The 14,812-nt window shown below is 39.6% G+C and overlaps 1 protein-coding gene across 8 annotated transcripts in view; it reads right to left on the reverse strand.

Annotated features, from left to right (window-relative positions):
* The window catches only part of ZC3H8 (zinc finger CCCH-type containing 8), a 39,601-nt gene that overhangs the window by 22,874 nt on the left and 1,915 nt on the right, over window positions 1-14,812 (reverse strand). For all 8 annotated transcript variants that reach the window (XM_078056296.1, XM_078056294.1, XM_078056301.1 and 5 more), the window contains exons 2-5: window positions 11,191-11,287; window positions 3,234-3,468; window positions 2,178-2,311; window positions 195-317 (exon numbers count right to left, since the gene is read on the reverse strand). In XM_078056296.1, the coding sequence (XP_077912422.1) occupies window positions 195-317; window positions 2,178-2,311; window positions 3,234-3,468; window positions 11,191-11,287 (589 nt within the window). The remainder of the gene's footprint in view (window positions 1-194; window positions 318-2,177; window positions 2,312-3,233; window positions 3,469-11,190; window positions 11,288-14,812) is intronic.

A 14,812-nucleotide genomic window follows, 5' to 3' on the forward strand; every position in this document is an offset into this window, starting at 1 on the left:
TTTAAGAAGTATCTTTCTTAAACATAAAAGAATATTTCAATAAAGTTTTCTAGTCAAACCTTTTCCAGAAGGAAACAGTTAAAAAATGTACAGGTATGCTTTTAGACTATCCAATGGAAACAGGAGTTGGCTTTAGTACATTTTTGCTATACTTTACATTTTAGTATATTTTTGCTTACGTAGTTTTTTATTACCTTAATACATTTCCTTTCAAGAAAATATTTACAAATTTGTTTCCCCTTGCGTTCCACTGTATGTTGGTTGATGAATCCCTGACTCATTCTCACATGCTGCTGCTTCTCTTTAGGTTTATCACCCTTTGAAAACAAAAACAAAGAACTAAAGGCGAGAAATAGAAATTTAAATATTTTATTCCATTGCACAAAATTATTTTAACCACCTTTAAAACATTAAAAAGTGACTTGGGGCGCCTGGGTGGCTCAGATGGTTAAGCGTCTGCCTTCAGCTCAGGTCATGATCCCAGGGTCCTGGGATCGAGCCCCACATCGGGCTCCTGGCTCAGCGAGGAGCCTGTTTCTCCCTCTCCCTCTGCCTCTCTCCCTGCTCATGCTTTCTCTCTCTCTCTCTCTGTATCTCTGTGTCTCAAATGAATAAATAAAATCTTAAAAAAAAAAAAAAAAAAAAAAAAAAACATTAAAAAGTGACTCTTCTAAATTGTCCTTCATTTGTAAGATCTGAACTTTTGCACATCAGTTCAAAAATAAATATTCTGCCAATTATAACAGCATTCCAGCATCGAATATTAGTGTGTGTGCAATTTGAATATTTTCTTGTACTTTGCCCTTTTTAAAAATTGGATAAAAAAATTCAAAAAATGAAAGTGCTACTACTTGTGATAAAAACCAAAGTCTAGGAATAAGGCTCTTGAGAACAATGGAGTCAAAACTGGAAACCATAAGGTGAACCAAAAGCAGCGTGTGCTTTAATTTCAATGAGATGCTCACTGAGTGAGAGCAGGGAATAATAACCAGCTCAAGTTAACAAACACAACTATAAATATAACCTCAAAGATGGCAACAGATATAAAAACAAAAGGTGACTTTTATATAAAAACAAAAAGGGAATTTCCTAATACATTTTAATGGCTTTTTAGAAACACAAACCATTTTTAGTGTGTTAACTTGTGTACAATTTATAGCTTTTGCATACCAAATTTCTGAATAGTTTTAGGAATTCAGTATGTGCAAAGAAGGGACCTGACTACATTTATGTGATCTACTTTGTAATAATGTCAAATTTCCACTTAAACACCATCAAAATTATGTGTCTAATAAAGATGTGTCAGTGTAAATCTTTGGTTTTATTTGACTATGTTATTAAATTCTAACATACATGTTTACAATCCGTTCCTCATTTAAAGGGCAGTCAGCTGAATAATCATTTGAGTCAATGTAAACCAAATGAATCACAGGGAATACTGACGGGGTCAGGAAATAAAGTTCCAGTTGTGGCCTGGCCCTGTGTGACTCTGAGCAGTTACCTGAACCCCCAGGGTTTCAGAGTCCTCACTTGTAAAATATGGAAGCACAGCAAGATTTTATATAAATATGCTTTAATCTATAATATCTGATCTTTCTAACGTTTTACCACCCCTAACTCTCGTCTTCTGGACCAAGTCTAACAAAAAAAGTTAGTTTAGAAGCCCTCAGAAAAGCACAGTCCTTACTGTCCTATCCTGAATACATCCACAGACTAAGGAAGAAGAACTTCTACAGAGCAAAATCAAGATACCAGGTGGGTGGGGGTGTTTTGTAAGGTCATTGCTCAGAAATATTCAGTTTTAATTTCCACAGGGACCGCAACAGTACAAACTCTGTAAGACTCTGTGACTTCTTCAGAGTTCTCTTGGCCACTTTATCTTCTCCCTGCTTCCCCTGTTTTCCCAGCCATTGACAGTACAACACTCCAAAATCAAGGGACTTGTGTGCATGTAGTCAGGTAGACAGGTACAACACTAAGGCTTAACACAGGTGCTGGCAGCTCACGGGCGAGGGGGAAGGCAGCGGCGACAGTGACAAGGAAGAACGTGGAGAGCCCACTGATGGTGAGGAGATTTTTCACCATCAGAGAACCCTCGTTTTGTGGCTCGCCACTGAGGGGTAAGATAAAAACTCGGCAGCACGTAGGTGTCCTCCTGCATGCCTACACTCTCGTACCTGTTCCTGCGAGCCCCTGTTCCGCAGTGAGGCGTTCGATCCTTTCTGTCCGGCGCCAGCCCATTTTCGCTTCATTTTCTTCTGTTTACCATTTTTCTGAACAGCTTTAAGGTTTTTATTTTTTTGTTTAACAGCTAAAAACAAGAAAGTTAATTTTGTGTGTTTAAATCTTACACACTAAGTGTTAAAAGTTTAATTTATGAGAACATGAAGGCACAACAGCAGTTTACTCTAAAGTACACTCTACAGGGGCGCTGGGTGGCTCAGTCAGTTAAGCGTCCGACTCCTGCTTGCCCCAAGTCAGATCCTTTTGAAAGGTTCAGAGTATAATGGAGCTAATTAGGAATTGCCATAGCACTACAGGAGCAAAAGCTTCAGATGTTTAAACTGACCTCACATACTACTGTCAGAATTTCCATTGAAAACACTTTATATAGGGGAGCCCGGCTGGCTCAGTCAGTAGAGCATACAACTCTTGATCCTGGGGTTGTGAGTTTGAGCCCCACACTGAGTGTACAGATTACATAAGAAAATAAAATAAGAGTATTAAAAAAAAAAAAAGCAGTAAAACAAGAGAATAAACTTCATATACAGTTGTCATCTGTCCTCATATCTACGACTAAGTTTCATTTAAGTAATCTAAAAGAATATATTTTATTTTAGTAATCTAAAAGAATATATAGTCTGACACACCACTGTATCAGACATTAAGTCAATTCCTCTCTAAACTGACAGCAATACAAACAGGCACATCTTGTCCTTCAGATATGCAGAATTTAGCATTCTCCCTTTCAAAGCAGTCATGGCCCTTGATAACCCTCTTGTAAACTATCCATTTGTACATGGAATGGCTGGGTTGGGGCGGCAGGGGGCCGGAGTGGGTGTCTCAGGCCATGCAAGCTCACATCTGATGTAAAGATCCATGGAAAGCATGATGTTACCATGAGATAAAATGCAGGAGAAAATCTCCCCCCTCCCCAAACCTCAGTCCATATATGGACAACTGTGACTGATTATCTAGATAAACTTTAAATGACAAAATAGTTTCACCCTTACCTTTTTGGGTATCCTTCACTCCCTCTTTCTTCACTGATTCTTCAGGAAATGGTAAGGATTGAGCAGCATTTGCCATTTCTTTAGCTTGTATATACTGCTGAAGCTCTTTAGCAAAATTATCTTCTGATTCCTGACTGCAGATATCATTATCACTATATACGTCATAGTCCTTACTTCTTGATTTTCTATATTGCAAATTCTTCGGTGATGTTGTAGAGTTCCCAAAGTGCCTAAACTAAGTAAAAATTAAATTTTCAGTTTTAAAAAGCTGGCATGATTCAAAACAATCTGGTTATAAAGAAGAAATAAAGACTGGCCTATGAACTGATCTTCATTGAGGTTGGGTGATGGGTATATGGGGGTTCTTTCCACTCTTACATTTTTAAAATTTTCCAGAAATAAAAACAAAACAAAACAAAAACCAACACAACATATCCATCCTTGAAAAAAATTTGATGGAAGATTCTGAATTTGTACACTAGATGTCTTTACTGAATTAAAAGAGTAAACCCCCAAATCCTAATTATTTGATATATATTGACTGAACTACAGTATTATAATTCATATTTTATTTCTCCCTTTGCATCAACCATGCTTTTAAGTGGTTTAATTCAATAACTCATCATTTCATAAAGGAGTAAGTAAACTGTAATGGCCCAAGTGAAAATCCCCTATAGTAAGCTACATCACAGCTAGCAAAGCCTATTCTTTTTCCTGTAAATCATAACGTCAGTGGCGCACACTGATGACAAGGAACAAAGAACTGCCCAGTTCTCTGTAATCAAGTAAACTTTACTTTCAGAAGTTTTCTAACTCTGTTGTTGCAGCTCCCCCAAGGCAGCAGAAGCAAACACAGGCACCTACTGAAACAGGAAGCCAGGAATGGCAGCTGACCCCGAGTCAGCCTGAGATGATCACAGCAGACAACTTAAAGTACTCTGTGGACAAGAATTTCCAAGTATTGGTATACATGCCTACACATGGTGACACAAGTGTATCAGGTTGTGTAATTACAGTTAGTATGTCTGATACATTTTAATTAAAAGGCTTATAAAAAAATGTCCACGTGCCAAAGGCTCCTATTTTGATGTCAGGAAGAGATAACACGTCTACCATTAAACTGGCCAACGATCCTGCTCCAGAGCATGCTTTGGAGTCTGGTCTCTTACCTACTTTCACATAACTGATGAAGGCAGCAAACTCAAAACAAACGAGAAATATCGCTATTATAAAATATACTAGGTGGCCCAATTTAACGGCTTACTTTTGATGTTAACTTCAAAGCTAGGAGTTGTACCACCAGAGGATTGATCATAGGCCTATAAAATGAATTTGCTCCCTGCATGAATAATCAAGTGGAGAAAGTTTCCTAACCTGACAATGGCCCCAGTGTACACCTACCTCATCTTCATTATACCAGACAAGACTATCAACCAATCCAACAGTATCAGGCCACCAAGTTCCCTGTCTCCAAGTTTTCAAGGAAGAGCACCTTTTAAAACTAATACCATAGAACAAACTTGTAAACATAACATCTGGTCAGGGGTCGGCAGATGTCAGCCTGGCCTCCTGTTTTTGTTGAAGTTTTGCCGGAACACAGTCACACCCATTCATTCACTTCCGTGTTATCTACACCTGTTTAGTTGTGACAGAGTCAATATGGCTCACAAAGTCGACAAGACGCACTACCTGGTCCTTTACGAAAAAGTTGGCCAATTCCTGTGATGATTATTATGTTTACCATGGTTTTGGCCTTTAATTTTATTTAGTGGGCACAGGGAGAGTCACTCAGTTATACAACAGCTCCCATGAAGTTTGGTTTAGTCAAATACACAGAGATGAAATTCTATTCAGTATATCTAAATCAAAATATTACAATGATCCAAATGAGTGATTAAGTGCCCCTTACACACAAAATATGTACCAAAGCAGACCCCCTTTAACAGGTGATAACATGTCTGATTTGTATTCAATGAAGTGATGACATGACATGGCAACACGAACAAAACCAGGACAATCATCAACTATGTTGTTTTATTATACATTAGAGATACGTATTACTAATTGATATGATTCTTTTCAGAGGGCAATGAATACACAAAATACAAATGATTGCTTTAATACTTTTCTTCATGCAGCTAGCTATAAACTCATTATTTTGATGTTTGCTGTTCTCTACATAATTTAGAAAGTATACAAATATACTATTAACATTTTTCCCTTTAATGAAGGAGCCTAAATAAAGTTTTTTTTAAGCAAAATATTTCTAATTCAGGAGGATTTATTGAACTAGTACAGCCTCCTGAGACTCCGCAGAAATAAAAGTACAGAAATGTAAAAATAGCTCCATAAGATTAGTGGGGATGGGGGGACATAAAGTACATTCATTAGTAATTGAGAAAAGCTTAACAAATTCTTTTTTTTTTTAAAGATTTTATTTATTTATTTATTTGAGAGAGAGAATGAGAGAGAGAGAGAGAGAGAGAGAGAGCATATGAGAGGGGGGAGGGTCAGAGGGAGAAGCAGACTCCCGGCTGAGCAGGGAGCCCGATGCAGGACTTGATCCCAGGACTCCAGGATCATGATCTGAGCCGCAGGCAGTTGCTTAGCCAACTGAGCCACCCAGGCGCCCAAGCTTAACAAATTCTTGACAAGTTTTTGAAAAACAAAAAGTTATAATTGGGAGGTTGGGCTTTGGCTGGAGTGTGAGAAATGGGGCTACAAATGAGGATGAATGAAAATTCTACATAAAAACAGACAAAGCTATTGTAACAAATTCTCTCTGCCCCATTCCTCACCAGAATACATTCAAACAGAAGTTTACCCCAGGCAAAAAAAGAGAATAAAGAAATTGAGTAAAATGTTTGATAAAAGCCAAATCTTCTTCTGTGGGTACTAAGACCCCGGCGTGAAGTCTTCCACATTCTGGCATTTGGGAGCAACCCACCAGAAATATACTCCATCCATTCAACCTACAACAGAAGTTCTACCCTGCTGTCCAGAAGAGATTCCTCACAGGGGTCTATGGACAGAATTCAATGAACTTGAATGGGAATAAAAATCACACATTATTCACATCAACCTCTAAGTTGGCATTTAGCATTTTCCTGTTTTGAACACAGGGAACAAAGAGCAGTATCAACAGTACCTGCACCTGTCACTAGTAGAATCACAGGTACTTTCATATATCACATGACAGATGTTGCAAATCTCAAAATATCTTTTATGTTCATCACTATGTCAAAGTTACAATAATTAGACCTACTGCTGGACTTATTATTTAGTGCATTAATGAAGAACATATTACTCTTTCCACATTTGTTTTTTTGGTAACTGTATTTCAATAAATTTCCTTTGTAATCCAACATATTTCATTTTATTCACTTAAAAACATTATTCTGAGAAGGGGCCCATGGGCTTCACCAGACTGCCAAAAGGAATGCACAGCACAACGAAGGTTAAGAACCACTATGCTGAAGGAAACCCATGTCTCCACACAGCCCACCCATGGACTGATGCCCAATCAGGCTTTCCATCTGGAGGAAAAGCCTATAGAGACACATGCCCACTAACACACCAGCGAAGGCCATCCATCAACTCTCCCGGCCTTTCTTAAATCAAGGAACAATGAAGGAACACAAAAACACATGGCAAAAATCTAGAGTAGGTATCATTAAACTATGACCCCAGGGCCAAATCCATCTCACCACTTATTTCTATAATAGTCAGCAAGCTAAGAATGGTCTTCAGATTTTTTTAAATGGTTGAAAGAAAAAAAAAAAAAAGAGAATAACATTTCATGTCAATGAAAGTTATATAAAATTCAAATTTCAGCATCTATAAATAAAATTTAATGGAACATAGCCATGCTCATTCATTTACATACTATAATAGCTGCTTTATCACACTACAATAGCAGAGTTGAGTAGTTGTAAAAGAAACCACAAAGATATTCAAGACATTATAGATAAAGAAGATGCTAGACAGCTATAACAACAAAACAAAGAACAAGAAAGAACTCTTGAGGGGCGCCTGGGTGGCTCATTCGTTAAGCGTCTGCCTTCGGCTCAGGTCATGATCCGGGGTCCTGGGATCGAGCCCCGTATCGGGCTCCCTGCTCAGCGGGAAGCCTGCTTCTCCCTCTCCCACCCCCCCTGCTTGTGTTCCTGCTCTCATTATCTGTCTCTGTCAAATAAATAAAATCTTAAAAAAAAAAAAAAAAAGAAAGAACTCTTGAATAGTTAAATTATGAGAAACCCACAATTAGGAAATGATGCTTAAAAAAAGTAATTTATAATAGCCTCACCAAACACCTAGCAATAAACCTAACAAAAGGTATGGTAGATATAAGACATCTACAAAGAAAATTACAAAACACTGTTGAGAGAAATTAGAGGACCTAAAGATTAGACAATTCAATATTCTAAAGATGTCAATTCTCTTCCAAATGATCTGTTGATTAAATGCATTCCCAATGAAAATCCCACCAGGATTTTCCATGGAATTTGACAAACTGAAATTCTAAAACTTATATAGAAATGCAAAGGGTAAGAATAGCCAAGACGCTTAAAGAAGAAAAACAAGGTGAGAGGATTTGCTTACCTGACACCCAAACTCATCATAAAGCTACAGTAATTAACATGGTGAGGTCTTGAGGGAGGGCTAGACAGATAAACCAGTGGAAGAGAACAGAGTCCAGAAACAAACCCATCAAACACGAACATCTGATCTTTGACAATGGTGACACTGCAGGCCAGCGGGGGGAAAGACAATTCTTTTCCCTCAGTGAATGGTGCTGGGACCAATTGGGTAGGATAACAGGAAAAAAAAAAGGTTAAACAGAATTTGTCACCCCTACCTCACAGTGTACAGATACAAATAAATTACAGATGACTACAAACGTAAATGCAAAAAGCAAAACAATAAATCTTTTAGAAGACATTATAGTAAACTATTTTTATTAAATAAAACACATCAACACTATAAAGATTAATAAATTTGAATACACTAAAATTATGAACTTTTACTCAAAAAATACTATCATGTAAAGCCACAAAATGAGCAGATATTTGCAACACAAGAATCCAAATGAAGGGAAAAAAACCCTTATAATCCAAAATAAAGAACTACAAATCAAGAAAAACAAAATCACGGACAAACCAATAATTATAAGAAGACAAAAGACCTGAACAGGCACCAAAAAAAGGGAAACCCAAATGGACAAATGTATGAAAAGATGCTCCATCCCAATAGTAATCAAGAAAATGCAAACTTAGGGGCGCCTGGGTAGCTCAGTTGGTTAAGCGTCTGCCTTCGGCTCAGGTCCTGATCCCAGGCTCCTGGGATCGAGCCCCGCATCGGGCTCCCTGCTCCGCGGGAAGCCTGCTTCGCCCTCTCCCACTCCCCCTGCTTGTGTTCCCTCTCTCGCTGTGTCTCTCTTTGTCAAATAAATAAAATCTTTAAAAAAAAAAAAAAAGCAAACTTAGTTACAATGAGCTGCTTCACCAGATGGCGAAAAATACAACAGATGACAATACCAAGTGTGGAGCAGCAGAAATATAGTCTCTCATACACTACCTCTGGGAATAAAATGGGTAGAACCACTTTGGAGTACAGTTTGGCATTAAGGTAAAGGTAAAGATGCTTTACTCTAAGACCTGGCAGTTTTACTCCTACGTAACTACAGAGCATATGTGCAACAGGATACAAGTGAAAGAATGTAGCGGCACTACCCATAACCTCCAAAAATGGAAATCAGACCAATGTCTACCAACAATGAACCCTACTATGTTCAATAATGGAATACTATGCAGCTCAGAAAATAGACAGGTATACGCCACAACATCTATGAATCTTACAAATATAACGTTGAGAAAAAACAACAGAAAGAACACATACAATACTATTCTATTTCTGTAAAGTGTAAAAACAGGCAAGGAAAAACTGTATTATTAAGGATGACAGCATTAGTAGTAAAACTGAAACTGTAAAGAAGATCAAGGAAGTGATCCGCATGCAAATTATGACTCTAGTTATCTCTGGTAAGAAAGAAAGGAATAATGACAGAGAAAGGAGGCATCAGAGGCTTTGGGGGTAATGCTCTTTCTTGACTTAGCAAAGTCTCTACCTGGGTGTTCTTTTTAATCAGCTGTGATACTGCATATTGACGTTTTACAAAAGCACTTGTGAGTAAAGAGCCTGGACTGAAGCAAACCTACTTAGGAATAATGCAGGTGTCCATCTACTCACAGAACTGTTTATTGGAATCTACTTAAAATAATTGTAGCATGTTCTACCTGCCTATCTCCTGTATTGGGTTATATATGGATTAGGGAACTTTTAGCGGGCATGAAGGACTGGGGTCGATGTGACTAAAACAATATAAAAAATTGGGGGGAGGGGCACTTGGGTGGCTTAGTCGGTTGAGCGACTGGTTCTTGGTTTTGGCTTGGGTCATGATCTCGGGGTCGTGAGATCAAGCCCCAAGGGGGGGCTCTGTGCTGAATGTGGAGCCTGTTTGAGATTTTCAATCTCTCCCTCTGCCCCTCCCCCCACTTGTATGCTCTCGAATGCACACGTGCTGTTTCTCTCAAATAAATAAATAAATCTCAAAGGAAAAAAAAATTGGGGGGAAATCCAGGCCGCAGTTTTTCAGTGTTAAGACCTTGGCTCTTGTCCACAACAGCCACACATGCCCCAAAGGGCAAAAGAAGTTATATACTTGGGTAGCTGAGAGGCTTGCTGAGGAGATGAAGATGTTACACCTGCTATATTTTCTGTCCGGTACCCTTTTGTAAAGCTAAGTCTAAGAGTATCACATTAAAGCGTATTTGTATCTTGTGAGTCTCACTGCCAATTCAAACCCATCATTTTGTGGTGTGTTAAAGTTCACAATAAAAAAAAAAGTTCAGAAGGAGAAAAAGAGGCAAGAGAGGAGCAGATATTGGCTGTTATGGGTTGACTGTGTCCCTCACAAATTCTCCCTATGAAGTCCTAACAGCCAGTACTTTAGAATGTGGCCTTATTTGGAAATAGGGCCATTACATTTGTAGTTGGTTCAGATGAGGTCATTAGGGTAGGTTCTAATCCAATATGACTGGTATCCTTATAAAAAGGGTATATTTAGACACAAACAAATGCACATAGGGAGAACACAATTCAAATATGAAGGTAAAGATCAAGGTGATGTTTCTGGAAGCCATGACAAGGAACACCAAAGATTGCCAGCAAACCACCAGAAACTACCAGAGGAGCATGGAATAGATTCTCCCTCACAGCCCTCAGAAGGAACCAACCCTACCAACACCTTGATCTCGGACTTCCAGTCTCCAGAAACACAAAACAAGAATCTTCTGTTGCATAAGTCACCTGGTTTGTGGTACTTTGTTAGGGCAGTCCTAGCAAAGTAACACAAGCTTTAAGCTGTAAATCACTAAGGTCAGTTAAGTTAGCAATCAAAACCCTTAAAAATTATGGCCTAACTTGAAAAGAGAAGTTTTTGGGGCGCCTGGGTGGCTCAGTTGTTAAACGTCTGCCTTCGGCTCAGGTCGTGATCCCAGGGTCCTGGGATCGAGCCCCACATCGGGCTCCCTGCTCCACGGGAAGCCTGCCTCTCCCTCTCCCACTACCCCTGCTTGTGTTCCCTCTCTCGCTGTGTCTCTCTCTGTCAAATAAATAAAATCTTTAAAAAAAAAAAAAAGAAAGAAAAAAAGAGAAGTTTTTGAAACAGTTTACAACCCATTTCAGAAACCGGGAAAACCAAAATAAAAGCAATACACTAAAACAGTTCATGTTAAATGACTGAAGTTTCTGAATGATAAATTTTCTGAAGTGTTATCAGGTCTCCTTGACATAAGGAACTAGGTCTCCAATGCTCAATAAACTGGGACAAATAGGACCCCTAACAAATTTCTCACACCCACTCCTGTGTTTTTTCAATATGCCAACTTAATCTTACTTTTTTGGGTATTTGCTCACATTCCAGTTTTACTTCCCATTTTATTTTTTCTTCTTGTGTTTCTTCAACTTCTGTATCATCTATTCCATCATCGATTCTGCAACAAAAATATCAAATAACACAAGAGTTTTTTCAACCTGAAAATGGTTCATACCACAGCATTAAAATTCATGGCTTTGGCTTATCTTCTACGTGCCCTTAAAAAAAATTCCAAATTCAAATTCTACTCCAAATACTCCAAGGAATAATGTACAAATTTATGATGAGCAATACACATCAACATGTGTTTGTAAGTAAACCATAAAGCTGAAATTTTAGATTACATAACCTTCACATTCTAGTCTCAGGAGCTATATAAACCACCCACTGATTCATCACTCCATTCATTCAACAAATACTGAGTATCCACCATATACCAGGCTATAGGCCTTAAATCTTGGGATACAACAATGAAAAAGACCTCGTCCCTGCCTTCTGAGAACTTTCTATGTGCTTGGGAAAAAAAAAATAAAGCAATTTTAATATAGTATGATAAGCATAGGAACACTTAGCCTAGATTTGGGGGCCAAGGATCTTCTTTTTTTTTTTTTAAGATTTTATTTATTTATTTGACAGAGAAAGACACAGCGAGAGAGGGAACGCAAGCAGGGGGAGTGGGGGAGGGAGAAGCAGGCTTCCCGCGGAGCAGGGAGCCCGATGCGGGGCTCGATCCCAGGACCCTGGGATCATGACCTGAGCCTGAGCCGAAGGCAGACGCTTAACGACTGAGCCACCCAGGCGCCCCGGGCCAAGGATCTTCTAAGCTTAAAAGATATATAAGAGTTACCAAACAGTGGCGCCTGTCTTAGTCAGTAGAGCATGTGAATCTTGATCTCCAGGTTGTGAGTTTGAGCCCCACGTTGGGTGTAGAGATTACTTAAAATAAATAAATAAATAAACTTTTTAAAAAAGTTAGCGGGGCTCCTGGGTGGCTTAGTCGGTTAAGTGTCTGCTCAAGTCATAATCCCAGGGTCCTGGGATCGAGCCTGGAGTCAGGCTCCCTGCTCAGCGGTCTCTCTCCCTCTCCCTCTGCCCCCCCCATACACACTCTCAAATAAATAAATAAAATCTTAAAAAGAGGAACATAAGGGAGAATAGTATTTCAGGTAGAATGCAAGATGCCTTTCAAGGTCAGGAGAGAACGTAAGTTATATTCAAATGGGAAGATGAAAAAGAAGAGTTGTTTCCAGACTCGCAAGGACTGAGAAGTTAACATGCAGACATTGTCAGACAGTGACTTGAGGATATTCCACAAAAACTAAAAATGAACCCAAGAAGGATGAAAATGGGAAGCTGGTGAGAAAAGATGTCACTGAAATTTACACCATAAATACAGTGGGCTGAAAGCAATTATGTCTGGACAAGTAGTGACTACTGAATAAAAGCTTAAGATAGGAGTTACATGCCAGATAAAGGTAAGGAATAGGCAATGAGCACATTCTCAAAAAAAACATGTTACAAATGGAATGCACTACTAACTAGCACAAGAATGTGAATAGTGGCTCTGAGCTTCTTGCAAAGTTATAGGAGGAGCTCAGGCTTCACAGCTTCATCTGATTCAACAGCTTACCACTGATCTGTCCCTAGTCAGAGTCTCAGAGCTTCGTCTATCAGATAAGGCACCAACTTGTGAGACTCTACAGAAGCTATCACAAGAGCCAGTAAGCCAAATACAAGGAACCTTCGTTGTTCCATTTATCAGAAATGAATCATCTTACGGAGTAGGAAGCAACCTCTCCTGAGGCAAAGCAATAATGACAATAATGACTACAAGAGCAGTAAAAGCTGGGCGCCTGGGTGGCTCAGTCGGTTAAGTGTCTGCCTTCTGCTCAGGTCGTGATCCCAGCGTCCTGGGATGGAGTCCGGCATTAGGCTCCCTGCTCAGCGAGAGCCTGCTTCTCCCTCTCCCTCTGCCTGCCTCTCTGCCTACTTGTGCTCTCTATCTCTCTGTCAAATAAATAAATAAAATCTTAAAAAAAAAAAGAGAGCTGTCTTATGCTTACCGTATGCCAGAAGCGATTCCATGCATGTTACCCACATCACAACAGCCTATGACATACGTACTGGTGGTTAAAAGCCCATTTTACAGATGAGAGAACTGAATTACAGAAGGCTTATAAAACTTGCCACACACCTACTTAACTGGTAGAGCTGAGATTTGAGCCCAGACAGGGAAAGCCAACTTCCTAGGCAACACATCCACCTGGATAGCTACTTGACATATTTTTAATAGAGCCCAAACTGAACTCTTGACCTAATCCTCCTGTTATTTTTTTTTTTTTTAAGATTTTATTCATTTATTTGAGAGAGACAGTGTAAGAGAGTGTGCACAAGCATGAGTGGCAGGAAGGGCAGAGGGAGAGGGAGAAGCAGACTCCCTGCTGAGCAGGAAGCCCAATGCCAGACTCCATCCCAGGACTCTGGGATCATGACCCGAGCCGAAGGCAGACGCTCAACTGACTGAGCCACCCAGGCACCCCTCTCCTGTTATTTTAAACAGCAACTCGACCCTTCTAATGATACTGACCCAAAACTCTGAAGTAACTTAGACTCCTCTTTCATATCCTCAATCCAATCTGTGACAAAATCCAGTTTATCTTCAAAATACATCCATTATTTGGCCACTTCTTGCTACTAATACTATGATCCAAGCTACTCTTGCCATTACATTCCACTCTCAACACAACCACAATGACCCTGCTAAAATGTCACTCTCTGTTGCAAACCTTCCAACAGCCTTTCATCCCATTCAGGGTAAAAGCCAAAGTCCTTCTTATGGCACCTACAAGTCCCTACATGATCTGCCTCCCTGACCCTATCCCCGAGTACCTCCCAGCTCCTACTTCTCTTCAAGTCCTGCTACTCTAACTCCATTCCAGCTGTCATTCTGGCCACTTTCATCCCATCACCTAATCACACCATGCTCACTCCACCTCAAGACCTTTATACGGACCTTTATATTCTCTCTGCTGGAAATCAACCCTTCTCACCTCTCTACTCAAATATTACTTATCAGTGATATTATTGAGGCTTTCTTTAACTACCTTCTTTAAAATATCTACATTCTCCCTACCATCCCATCCTCCCTTCCTATCCTCCTACCCAGCTTTCATTTTCTCCATGGCATTTATCATCACCTAAAATACTATCTATGCGGGCGCCTGGGTGGCTCAGATGGTTAAGCATCTGCCTTCGGCTCAGGGCATGATCCCAGGGTCCTGGGATCGTGTCCCACATCAGGCTCCCTGCTCGGAAGGGGGCCTGCTTCTTCCTCTCCCTCTGCTGCTCCCCCTACTTGTGCTCTTTCACTCTCTCTGTCAAATAAATAAATAAAATCTTAAAAAAATAAAATAAAATACTACCTATGCATTGTCTGTGCTGCAAGAATATAAATCTCATGAATATGGAGATTTTTATCTCTTTATTTATTGCTATAGTCCCAGGGCCTAGGATAATGGCAGGTGCTCAAGAAATAAGTAAACCTATTATAAAATTACTATGAAAAAACCCACAAACCATAAAAGCTAGATTCCTGTGACCTTATTTAAAACATACAAACAGGGGCGCCTGGGTGGCTCAGTCA

This window comes from Halichoerus grypus, chromosome 10 (genome assembly GCF_964656455.1).
Source record: "Halichoerus grypus chromosome 10, mHalGry1.hap1.1, whole genome shotgun sequence".
NCBI lineage: Eukaryota > Metazoa > Chordata > Mammalia > Carnivora > Phocidae > Halichoerus > Halichoerus grypus.